Source organism: Vigna unguiculata, chromosome 10 (assembly GCF_037176805.1).
Source record: "Vigna unguiculata cultivar grain cowpea cultivar isolate G323 ecotype 2 chromosome 10, ASM3717680v1, whole genome shotgun sequence".
Classification (NCBI taxonomy): domain Eukaryota; kingdom Viridiplantae; phylum Streptophyta; class Magnoliopsida; order Fabales; family Fabaceae; genus Vigna; species Vigna unguiculata.
The window spans coordinates 13,147,918-13,161,199 of NC_140801.1; the positions used below are offsets into that span (position 1 = coordinate 13,147,918).

At 32.7% G+C, this 13,282-nt stretch overlaps 1 protein-coding gene and 1 pseudogene across 1 annotated transcript; one reads left to right on the forward strand and one right to left on the reverse strand.

Annotated features, from left to right (window-relative positions):
* Positions 1–201: 201 nt before the first annotated feature.
* On the reverse strand, positions 202–2,636 carry LOC146882168 (uncharacterized; annotated as a pseudogene).
* A 7,722-nt stretch (positions 2,637–10,358) lies between these two features.
* On the forward strand, positions 10,359–12,142 carry LOC114165265 (uncharacterized). Its single transcript, XM_028049923.2, has 4 exons — positions 10,359–10,388; positions 10,548–11,411; positions 11,557–11,700; positions 11,876–12,142. Exons 1-4 carry the CDS (start codon positions 10,359–10,361, stop codon positions 12,098–12,100), a joined length of 1,263 nt encoding a protein of 420 aa, XP_027905724.1. The 3' UTR covers positions 12,101–12,142.
* Positions 12,143–13,282: the final 1,140 nt, after the last annotated feature.

Below are 13,282 nucleotides of genomic sequence, written 5' to 3' on the forward strand. Positions count from 1 at the left end.
CCTCATGTTCCTCAAGAGTCTTAGAGTAAATAAGAATGTCATCTATAAAAATAACCACAAATTGATCTAAAAATGGATGAAAGATCCTATTCATGTAATCCATGAATATTGCAGGAGCATTGGTCACACCAAAAGGCATCACTTGATATTCATAATGACCATACCTAGTTCTGAAAGCAGTTTTTTGTATGTCTTCTGCTTTTACTCTAATCTGATGATATCCGGACCTTAAATCTATTTTAGAAAATACAGAGGCTCCTCTCAATTGGTCCATCAAGTCATCTATTCTAGGAAGAGGGTATTTATTCTTTATGGTGAATTTATTTAATTGACGGTAATCTACGCACAACCTAAAACTTCCATCTTTCTTTTTAACTAACAAAACAGGGGCTCCCCAAGGTGACACACTAGGACGAATGAACTGTTTTTCAAGTAACTCTTCTAATTGTTTCTTCAATTCTGCTAATTCAGAGGGTGACATCCTATATGGTGCCATAGAGATTGGTCCAACTCCAGGCATCAGATCTATGGAAAATTCAATTTCTCTGTTAGGTGGTAAACCAGGAATATCATTGGGAAAGACTTCAGGAAAATTTTGAACAACTGCTATATTTTTCAACTCAACTTCCTCTTTTATTTCCATAGAAGATAATAACAAGTACCCTTGAATTTCATTCCTTAAAGGCTCACTTTTTGAATTGGTAGGTGATTTTAGAAGATTCTCAGAGTTTGGAAATATCACTGATTTCTTAGCACAATTCAAAAGGACTTGATTGGAAGATAACCAGTCCATACCTAAGATTACATCTAATTGAGATAAAGGTAGACATATTAAATTTACAAGGAATTTTGTATTCTCAATGAACAGTGGACAGTCTAAAAAAACTCTATTCGTTATTACTGAGTCATTTGTGGGAGTTGAAACAACCAAACTAGTTTTTAGAAAAGAGGTCGACATATTAAGATGTTGAACACAATGATTGGAAATGAATGAGTGAGTTGCACCTGAGTCATACAGTACATTTAAAGTTTTTCCTTTAATAAAACACATACCTTGAATTAGATCATGGTTTTTAGCAGCTTCAGCTCCAGTCATGGTGTACACTCTTCTTGTTGTGGTAGGTCTTGTCTTGGTTGCAGTTGGATTGAAATGTGGCTTCTGTTGTCCACACTCAGAGAATATGTGACCAGGTTTCCCACACTTGAAACAGACAGGTCCTTTAAGGTGACAATCTTTAGCATGATGACCTTGTCCGCATTTAAAGCATCTGATATGATCATATACAGGTCTACTAGAATTTCGTGATGAAGATTGGTTGGATTGGGTCCTCCATTGTGGACGATTGTAAGGTTTTCCCTCATTGCGTTTATTTTTATTTGTCTAGGGTCCAAAATACTTTGGTTTGATATTTTGGTTGTTCTCAAAATCTTCCAAAAATCTACACTTGTGAATAAGCATAGGAAAATCAGCAATTTCTAGTATCCCTACTGCTTTTCCCAATTCATCTCTAAGTCCATTTTCAAATTTTATACATTTCATCCTTTCCTCTAGGTGATAAAAGAAAGTAGAGTATTTTCCTAATTCTTCAAACTTAGAAGCATATTCCCCTACAGGCTACAGTCATACTTCCTTGCTTCAACTACATAAACTCTATTTCTTTTGCTCTCCTCACATCATTAGGGAAATATTTTTCTAAAAACCTTGTTCTAAATACATCCCAGGTAATAATTATTCTTCCTCCTTCAAGTAATCTCCTAGTACCATCCCACCAATATTCGGCTTCTCCTATTAACATAAATACAGCATAATTCACCTTTTGGTTGTCAGCGCAGTTCATAACTCGAAATATTTTCTCCATTTCTTTAATCCATAATTCAGCCTTTTCAGGATCATATCCTCTAGAGAATTGTGGGGGTTTGTTTCTCCTAAATTCAGCTAATCCTTGTGATTCAGGGTTTCCTTCAGGTCTTTGATTCCTCATTAGAGCAGCAGCCATGTCTCAGATAGCTTGCATTGCTTCAGTTAATTCATTGTTTCTTCTAATGTTTGCTATCTGGAATTGTATAAGTTAGAAAGAAAAAAAAAACAAATATATATATATATATAATGAGCACATTTCACAGATCTCGCATGAAACGTCGCTCTGATACCATCTAATGTGACGAAAAAAAATTCTATTTATTTATTTATTACAGTATACTTACAAAAATTTAGAGGCAAAAATTTATACACTAATATATAATTATATTTAAAATATTCACATTTATATGTATATTTACAATACTATATACTTCCTATATCCACATTGTTTAGTACATTTTATATTTCCTACACTAGAAGAGGAAGAAGGGTTATTTATTTACAGTTTCCCCCCTTCATATGCGGTTTATCAAACAGGTGGAGGGAAAAGGTTATGGATAGGATTCATTTGGACTGTTGGGGGTAAATAAAAGGTAACTCCGATTTGTCCTTCGATGACAATCGGTGCATTCGGAGCAGAGAGAAAGGTAATGGTAGAGTTTCCCGTTCCCTGAAATGTTACAGAATTATTCACTACATTGGTTTGCCATGCATTTCCCAGAAAAATAGCCACAATGTCGGCGAAGAAGGGATCAGGCGTGTTCGGAGCAGCCATCTATGATAATGTTATAAAATTTTGTTTTTCGCACACAATCAAAAGAAATAGGGAAGTGAGACAAATATCTACAAAAAAAAACATATCATAATAAAATAAAATGGAATAAAAATTCTCCCAAAACCATGAAACTGAATTTTTATTATACTTTTATAAAGATATTGATTAATTTTGCAGTGACTAGTCAGGATAAATGAGCTCATGGCCAACAAAGTAACTCAAGAACATATCATCTTGAGTAATACTAACTCGTTTAAATCCCCAAGGTCATACCTCCAACTACAATAATCAAATCTTTATTTATCATAAATTTTATTTCAATATTAAATATATAATTATATAAATAAATAGATAGGATCAATGAATAATTAAAATAGATATAAATGAATAAAAAGGGTCAATACGTAACTAGAGATAAATATAAATAAGTAAATGAAAGTAAATATAAATTGAATAAATAGGATCAGTGCATAACTGGAGATGAATATAAATAAATAAATAAATAAATAGGATTGGGAACTAAATATAATTTAGAATGAGGTTAGGGACACCTCACTTAGGGTAAATATCGAGATAAAATAATTACAAATAGATAAAAAAAAATCAAAGTAAAAAGATAAAGTGATGGATGTCTCCTCCCCTTACCTTATTTATCGTGAAAATTATACCAAGGTTGTACTAAGACTTTGATGATAAATTAATTTTTTCTCTTTTTTCTTTTTCCTCTTTCTTCCTTCTCACACGCAGGGCTTCTTCTTCTGTTCCTCTCTTTTTTTTCTTCTTTGGTTCTCAATATCTCTCCTTTCTTCCTATTCATTCTATTTATACTCCTATTTGTAATGATTACATTAGTTCAACCTTAACCTCATTTCCTTTGGTTTTGGTTTTTACGTTCCAATTCAATTACTCGTTCGCAGATCTTTTTTTTCCTCACAGTAACATGATAAAGTGGCATTTATTGTCATGTTATCCTTTCATATTTTATTATTATTATTTTTTTCAATAGCTTTTACGTTATCTACTTATCATTCTTTTATTCTCTATATATATATAATTTTTTTTTCTTTAACAGAATTACCTTATACTGTAATCATTTATTATTAATTCCAATTATAAAGTCTGATAGTTTAATTTGAATATATATTTCATATATAAGTGATTTTTAAAAAAATCTAATTATCTTATATTTTAAATTTGTCCTCAATAATTCTTCAATTATGTGAAAAAGATAATTATAATTTCATAAAATATTCAAATATATATATATATATATATATATATATATATATATATCTTTTATATTATTTATTTATATTATTATTATATATATATTTTATTTTTATTTTTTTGAATGTTACAAGTCGCTTCAACCACATTGGTACACTCCCCCTCCAGCGGAAGCTGCCCAACCACGAGTACTCCTTTTCTGCCCTTTTCTGTACCGTCGTTATTCTTAACGGGACACGTTTTACCTGGAACCCTTACCTAGAACCTTTGCCAGGAAGACTTTCGATACTAGGACCATACTGCACTCGTCTGAGCCGGTTTTAACCATCGGCTCTGATACCACTTGTCAGGTTTTTAAGGAGGGGGTTTCACTGGGGAGAACAACACCAATGAGATCTGAGTCTAACCACATAAGACACTGACACCACTCTCAACCCAAAACCTTAAGGCTATCAGTTACCTGAAGAAGTATGGTCTAGAAATGAGGTAAACCTTTCACATTTGAAAGTTTTTGGTTGTACTTCATATATTTTTTTGAACTCTAATAGTAGAGATAAATTGGACCCTAAGGCAAAGCGATGTTATTTCATTGGCTATGGATCTGACATGTATGGCTACAGGTTTTGGGATGACCAAAACAAGAAAATTATCAGAAGTAGAAATGTTACTTTTAATGAAAACATGTTCTATAAGGACAGGACTGCAGAATTTGCAAATGCAAATAAAAAGCTAAAGCAGGTATCATTAGAAGAAATTTCAGAAAGTGATGTAGCCAACAGAAGGTAGAATACAAAAGTAGAGTCTGAGTCAGAGCCCGAGTCAGAGTTTGGGTCAGAACCTGAACAGATAGTAGAGTCATTTACTCCTGAATTACCGACTAGAAGGTCTAGCAGAACAATTGTACCACCACAAAGGTACTCCCCTTCATTGCATTACTTGTTGTTGACTGATGCTGGTGAGCCAAAGCATTTTGCTGAGGCTATGCAGGGAGGTGAATCTATTAAGTGGGAGCTAGCAATGGAAGATGAGATAAAGTGTCTTCAGAAGAATAAGACATGGTCTTTAACCAAGCTTCCAGAAGGAAAGAAGGTTTTGCAAAACAGGTGGGTCTATCGGTTAAAAGAAGAACCAGATGGCAGCAAACGATATAAGGCCAAACTCGTAGTGAAAGGGTTCCAACAGAGACAAGGAATTGACTTCACAGAAATTTTCTCTCTTGTTGTCAAGATGACTACCATCAGAGTTATCTTGAGTATAGTAGCTGCAAAAAATCTTCATATAGAGCAGTTAGATGTGAAAACTGCATTCCTACATGGAGATCTTGAGGAAGAAATCTTTATGGCACAACCAAAAGGTTTTGAAGTACAAGGCAAAGAGAATCTTGTATGCAAGCTTCATAAAAGTTTGTATGGGTTGAAACAAGCACCGCGACAATGGTATAAGAAGTTTAATGAGTTTATGAGAAACTCAGGATTTCACATGATGTGAAGAAGATCATTGTTGTTACGTGAAGAAATATGTTGATAGTTATATCATTCTTGCCTTGTATGTTGATGACATGTTGATTGTTGGTGCTAATATGACAGAAATTGAGAGGTTGAAGAAAAAATTGTCAGAAAATTTTGAAATGAAGGATCTTGGTCCAGCCAAGCAAATTCTTGGTATGAGAATTTCCAGGGATAGATCTAAAGGTATTCTAAACTTATCTCAGGAAAAATATATAGAAAAATTGCTTAGCAGGTTCAATGTTGGAAATGCTAAAACCAGGAATACACCTTTGGGAACTCACTTAAAGTTCTCAAAAAGGCAATCTTCTCAAACAGAGGAAGAAGAAAATCACATGTCTAAAGTGCCATATGCATCTGCAGTAGGGAGCTTGATGTATGCTATGGTTTGCACCAGACCTGATATAGCACATGCAGTGGGAGTTGTGAGCAGGTTTCTATCCAATCCCGGAAAGGAGCATTGGGAAGGCGTGAAGTGGATATTGAGATATTTGAAGGGCACTTCAAAGATGCATTTGTCCTTTAAAAGAAGTAATCTCACTTTACAGGAGTTTTCTGATGCAGATTTGGGAGGTGATTTGGATGGTAGAAAGAGCACAACATGTTATATTTTTACGTTGGGTGGCACAACTATTAGTTGGAAGTCCAAACTTCAAGGAAGAGTCTCCCTTTCAACCACTGAAGCTGAATAAATAGCTATCTTAGAAACAACAAAAGAGATGATATGGTTGAAGAATCTTCTAAAAGAATTAGGAAAAGGGCAAGATGAACCTTCATTGTTCAGTGACAGTCAAAGTGCCATTTGTCTTGCTAAAAATCCAATTCTTCACTCCAGATGCAAACACATTGAATTGAAGTATCATTTTATCAGAAACTTGATAAATGATGGAGATTTGATTTTGTTGAAGATTCCAGGTGCAGAGAATCCAGCTGATATGTTGACCAAGACTGTCACAACAACTAAGTTGAGGCTTTGCATTGCCTCAACTGGCCTTCGAGAAAATTGATGATGAAGGCACTACACTAGGTGGTAATGTAAATCAAACCCCAAGTGGGAGAATTGTTAGTATTATGGTGCTTGATTTAGTCCCACATCGCTTAGAATAGTGAGATGTGGTTCTCTATTTTACTATATAAGAGACTCTATGTAAAGCTTTAAGATACACCAAAAATACAAATACTTCCTAGTGTAGTCTGGACGTAGGCATACACATTGTACGCCGAACCACGTTAAATTCTTTGTGTCTATTTTTATCTCCTTTATTCTTTCCTTTATTGCCTTGTTCCTAACATGTAGGAGATGGAAGAACACTTAGTATTTTTCAAGCAATGTTTTGTTGTGTTAATTGTGATATGATGGGTGGATTTCAAAGGTGTGTGGTCAAATTATTTTTTGTTATTGGATGTTAAGGTTAGGGCTGACGGTGTTTTTTTAGCCAGAGTTTTCTTGATTAGTGTCTAAATATGTTTTAGCTTGATTTAGTATTGAAACCTAAATATTCTTTTATTTTAAAAGTATAAAATTAACAACATGCATCTCAATGATACCCACCACTAAACAAAAATTTAATTCATATGATTAAGTGTGAAAGTTTGCATGAGAGAATGGAATAAGAGCAAGAATACAAAAATAAGAGAACAAGGATATATAGACACTAGTGCAGGAAGGGCTTTTGGCAGCGGTTATTTTTGTCATTTTGCCTCGGTTCTAGAACCGAGGCATATTAGAACGAGGCCAAAAAGGTTAGCATTTTGCCTCGGGTCTCAACCGAAGCAGAAGCTTCATATTTTGCCTCGGTTCTGTTGAGAACCGAGGCCATATGTGCTTCTCTGCCCATCTTCTCCATCAGAAACCCTAGGTAGTCACCATGGTTACACCACAACTCCGTCAACCACCGCCAGATCTGAAACTCAAAACGAAAGATCTGTAGCAACTGCAGTCTTCTCCTTCATCGTAAGAGCAATTTTTGAATCGTGCAACCACCATGGAACCTCCATGTTCTTCATACACAAAAATGTGAACATCACACTTGCATAAATGCAAACAAAAATCAACCATCTGCAGCAAATCACAAACCTTAAATCGCGTCTCCTCCTCCAAATCGCGAAACCACCTCCTTCGCAATCATCAACGACAGATCTCCATCCACGCACAACACCAATCTACCACGCACCTGTAACACAACGAACTGATGCCCACTTCGCGAGCCCCAAATCGCACTTCGCCAAGCCAGAACACGAATGAGCCAAACGTCTAGTAGTTGTGAGTGGTCGGAGTGCAACAGCAGCAGTGGAGGTGGGTGGCTGAGAGAGAGAACGCGCACGCGAGGAAGAAGAGGAAAAAAGTGATTCGCGATTTTTGAACCCTAATGAACCTTTTGGCCTCGGTTCAATTTTTAACCGAGGCAGAAAACCGGTTTTTGGCAGCGGTTCAATTCCACCCGAGGCAGAAAATCAGTTTTTGGCCTCGGTTCAATTTTAACCGAGGCAAAAAACAGTTTTTGGCAGCGGTTCAATTCCAACCGAGGCCAAATGTCACTGCTATAATGGCATTTTTGAAATATTAGCCAACTTTTAGGCTTCGAGTCTTCAAAGCCGAGGCATATTAGACCTTTTGGCACCGGTTTTTTAATGAACCGAGGCATAAAAGTTGAAAAAAATTACAAAATTGCCACCGCGCCATTTTATGCTTCGGTTGAGCGACAACCGAGGCCTGTAACGCGAGTTAAAAGGCCAAAACTGCACTAGTGAGAAAAGATAAGATATAAATTCTTAGAAGCATGCAATTGGACACAAGTTAAATCTATTTAATTATATCAAAGTGAAAGATTTCCTAAAAGATGAAAGAACATCAATATATATACATATATATATATATATACATATATATGTATATATATATATATATATATATATACATATATACATATATATGTATATGTATATATATACATATATATGTATATATATATATATATATGTATATATGTATGTATGTATATATTATGCGTGTGTACATGGTTAGAGAATATCATAAATTTGAAAAGGAAATAACATTCCATTCAAAGTTTGAAAGGCAGAAAAGATAATATGAGGATGAAGAACTTATGATTTAACGGAAGAGGCCATGCCATTAAAAGATGTTTCAAGATAAGTGTTAAATTAAATAGGCACTTGATCATATGATTCAAGATAAGATTCAATTAAGAATATAAATTTATCTCTCCTAAATACTAGGAAGTGTCTGAAGAGAATAATAAAGTTGTATTGTATGTACCAACGGTACAAACCGTGCTGAATAGAGTATAACCAACCGCTCAAATGTGGAAAGTCATTATTAAAATCAGCTAAACATCTAATTAACATAAACATGTCGTTAAGAATGTTTAAAGGAAATTGGGTCGTAATTAGTTCATACCTAATAAAAAGCCTATGGAGAAAACTAGAAATACACGTCAAATGTGTAGTTGTTCAGACATTCATTAAACTTTTAATATAACGTTAATTGTTTAAACCGATTGAACCTGAGCTTAGATTAGCATTGGAGCACCTTTAAGAAGTAACCCCTCATTAGTTGGCAAATAGATTACCCTGGCACGAAGAGGATAACACCAGAGTCAAAAGACCAGGAAATTGTTTTAAGTGGACGTTCAACCCTATACCCGAAACAAAAGTCAAAACCATCAAAATAGTATAAATTCAAGAAATAAAGAATCATGTTTCTTTTTTCCTTTTCCATAACCTTTTGGACCAGAAAAGGAGTGATTTCTTTTAGAGTCAATGTAGTTTTTATATGATTGATTTACAAAAGTTTATGGTCCCTCTTTAATGAAGATGAGAATTTCTCTTTGATTAACCCCTTTTTCTTAATAAGTAGATGCCAATGATTTTTATTTTTGTGTATATTTGTCTTTTATAAAAATAAAACCATTGAAATAAATTGGTTTACGTACATTCACAGATTTTCGTTTTAGTTTATACATATGTTTTCCATTTTTACTGAGTCACATTACATTGAGCAACATACATATGTGTTTTTAAGATGATAAATGTCTTATAATCTTTCTTTTATTGAATTATTTAGAAGTTAATTATTCAGCATTTGATACAAATGATATCACAATCGTAGCACTTGCACATTAAAAAAGTCCACAACCTTCCATTGTTGTGCGTTTAATTCATTGTTTATTGTGATTAAAAAAGCTAAGTTAATTTGTTTGTTATAGCTACGCTATAAACATTTTTGTTTCTAGTATTTTAACATTCAAGGCCACAACAAATCAACTTCAAAAGTACAACCTTAAAATATAATTAACTTATATAAATTTGGAGGTATTTAGAATGTATTTAAATCATATAGAGATATATTTTGTTTCTTACTAAATTACTATGAATAGTGATAAAACATGCATACTTAATCAACATTTTATATTATAATTATCTCTATCTACAATTAATTTTATATATGTTATGTCTTAAGTGCCAATAATTAATGTTATTAAAATAATATTTCTTTTCCCTTTATAACCTATTTATTTGAATAAACTTCCTTTTGTTAAATTTATATGATTGATATTTTTTTTTCATCTTTTAAGCATAATTTAGCCCAAAACATACTGTCATATAATATTAGAATGTTGATATTTAAGAAAACAAACTACAAAAGTGAAATCATGTCAAGTTTACCCAAACAAATCATTAATCAAGTTGTGTTTACATCTACAAATCGTTGAAAAGTTCCCAAATAGTTTTGTAGATCTGTAAAATTATGTGAATACAAGTTAATTTAGGTTTAAATACATTACCAAACACCTTATAAACCGAACTAAAAAGAGACAACCAACATCAATTTAAAATTTAGTTATGCCAAATATATCATCATTTAGTGATTCACCCTATATAAACTAGTAATTAATTTCATATACTCATAAATTTACCTGCTTTAAAATTTCAACTATCATACGTCTTCATCTAAGAACAAATCATCACCATGATCAACACAATATCTCTTTCTTATATGGTATGAACATTTTATTGTCAATGTTCTATTAGTTTTCCTTTTCTTTTCATTCTTATCCACTTGACACATTTTCACTGCACTTTGAAACATCCACAAGAATATCAAATGAATGACCTTATACAGATATTTTCATGGCTAATGGTAACAATTTTTGTGTAGGTTCATGTGAGGACTATCTCTAGAGGAGCAATAATTTTATTTTCAATAATGATGTTGCTATTTGACAAAACTCACTCAATTGTTTTAGAGCCTGATGAAAATCATATAAAGTCAGCTACTTTTTTGTCTGAAAATTTTGAAGTGGGACCAGGAAAAATTGTGGTGAAAACATTATTAGATATTGACTTTCCAAGGGGTCACATTGGGGTCAAAAGTTTTGATGTTGAAGTAGTTGATGAAGATGGTAATTCAGTACCGTTGTATGAAACTTACCTTCACCATTGGTTTGCTGTAAAATATATTGAAAACATTACCATGTCACAGTACATTAAACAATCTCATGACCTTCGCAATGGTATCGAATTTGAAAGAAATGATGGTGCATGCCAAGGTTTTTTACTTCCACATTATTGGGGCTTGGGAGCAGAATCACGGGGAACATCTTCAAATCTTCCAGATCCTTTTGCAATTGAATTAGGTAATCCTACGAAAATAAAGCATGGGTTTAAAGAAAAATGGTTGTTTAGCATCATGGTTATTGATACACGTGGAACACAAGATAGAAAAGGTTGTACAGAGTGCAGGTGTAAGCTTATGAATCTCCCAAAGGACTTTTACAATGTCACAACGGGCATTAATGGTCAATTGTTGCCTAGAAATTATAAAGGAGGACTCTTTTGTTGTCAAGATAACGTACAATGCAAATTAAGAAATGGTTTTCGTGGCCCAACGAGAAAGCTTTCCCTAAGATACAAAATAAAGTGGGTTGATTGGGATGAAAACCAAGTGCCTCTTAAGTTCTACATACTTGATTCAACTGATCGTGTAAGATCAAACGGTTCTACACCAATTCATGATTGTCAGGTAGATGACTTATTCAATACATACAATACTTTACAAATCATAAGCAAACTTTTGAAACTCATCTATTTTCCAAACAAAAGTATTAGGCTATTAATTACTTTTTTTGTCGGTATGTGAGTAAAATTAATTTCTCAATTTGTTATAGGCAGAGTATACGATCCCGAGAAATCATTACAATGACATCCCTCATATTAAGAAAGCAAACATACCAATGACAAAAGGTGGTTATCTTGTATATGGCACTGCTCATATGCACACCGGTGTTGTTAATGTTACTCTATATGGACAGGTAATATTGATATTTGTTGTTCCCATATAAGTTGTATCATGTAGTTAAACTTACATTAAATTTGGTGTAATTCATATGTTCATTAGGAATGCATTTTGTTCTTGTTTCTATATTTCTATAAGAAATTAACAAGTTTATTGAATCATCTCTATATTTACGATTATGCTTAACTTAGGATGGAAGGGTTTTATGCACTTCAAATCCAAAATACGGAACTGGAAAAGAAGCAGGAAATGAAAAGGGTTACCTAGTTGGAATGTCAGTTTGTTATCCTAAACCCGGTTCTATCAAGATCGAAGATGGTGAAATTCTAACACTAGAATCCGTATATGAAAACAAGTTTCGTACCGGAGCTATGGGGCATTTTTACATTTACTTGGCAGACCAAATAAGTATTTGAAGGAAATTTGATGTGAAGTAGTTATTTATCTTTCTATAATGACTTATACAATTTGTAGTATAATTGTAATACATCAATACCAATTCTAGATCATCATTATGTGTATTAATGTTGTGTTACTTTTACTCCATTACTTGGTTTACGATCATGTTCTCTTGGTGGGTTATATGGTATACAATCATTTTTATGCTAATTGATATTATACATAAAAAATAAAGTTTTTGTTAACCAAGTGTCAAATTGAATCCCTTAATAATAAAAGAATGTGCGGAGTTAATCGCGAATCAAACCAAAGTGAAGATGAAGTGAAAGGAATAAGCACAAAAGTTGAAAATGATTAAGTTTTCTCTCGTATTATGCAAGCTAGTTTTTTTCCATCCATGTAGAGATCCCTACAATTCACTTTTTTAAAGGGGAATTTAAAAACTTATGTTAAATCTTCTGCACTTATATTAATTGGTAATACATTTTTAATAAATTATACATTCTTTCAAGAAATTAACTATCTTAATGCATCATTGCTAAATTTATGTTTTTTCATATTTAATTTTAAAATAGGTTTAATATATAAATATCATTTCAAAATTATTACTACGTGTATTATTTTTGGTTTACTTTTAACCCACCGCTTAGTTTATGATGGTTTTATTTGAGTTTTAGTGTTTGGTTGATGCATTGTTTGATATATATATATATATATATATATATATATATATATATATATATATATATATATATATATATATATATATACACTACAAGAATAAGCTGAATTACCCACGGATAATTATCTACAGAAAAAAGTTAGTCTGTAAATAGCTATTACATACGGAATTTCCCACTGATTTTAATAATATTAATAAAAAAATAAAAAAATAGGAAAGCTTGACCCATAATAAAGTTATCTACGAGAATAGGGATAATGGGAAATAAAATCCATGGATAAGACTAATTAATCCATGGATAAAATAAACCTAAAAAAATAAATTAAAAACAAAAAAAATTAATATTCTTCTGCCAAAATCTATTGAACGTTCCAAATTTCATAAAATTTCTATTCAAACCTATTGTCTCCACAAATGTCTTGAAACCTAGCTCCCACTCTCCCAAAATCTCTAAATCTTCCAAAATTTTTGACAATGAACCCTAAATCTACGGAAAATGGGAGAATCTTGAATGGGG

Coding starts and splice junctions, on each gene's coding strand:
- LOC114165265 (XM_028049923.2), top strand. CDS start 10,359: ATGATCAACACAATATCTCTTTCTTATATG. Junction 11,412..11,556: donor CACCAATTCATGATTGTCAG/GTAGATGACTTA, acceptor AATTTGTTATAG/GCAGAGTATACGATCCCGAG. Junction 11,701..11,875: donor ATGTTACTCTATATGGACAG/GTAATATTGATA, acceptor TGCTTAACTTAG/GATGGAAGGGTTTTATGCAC.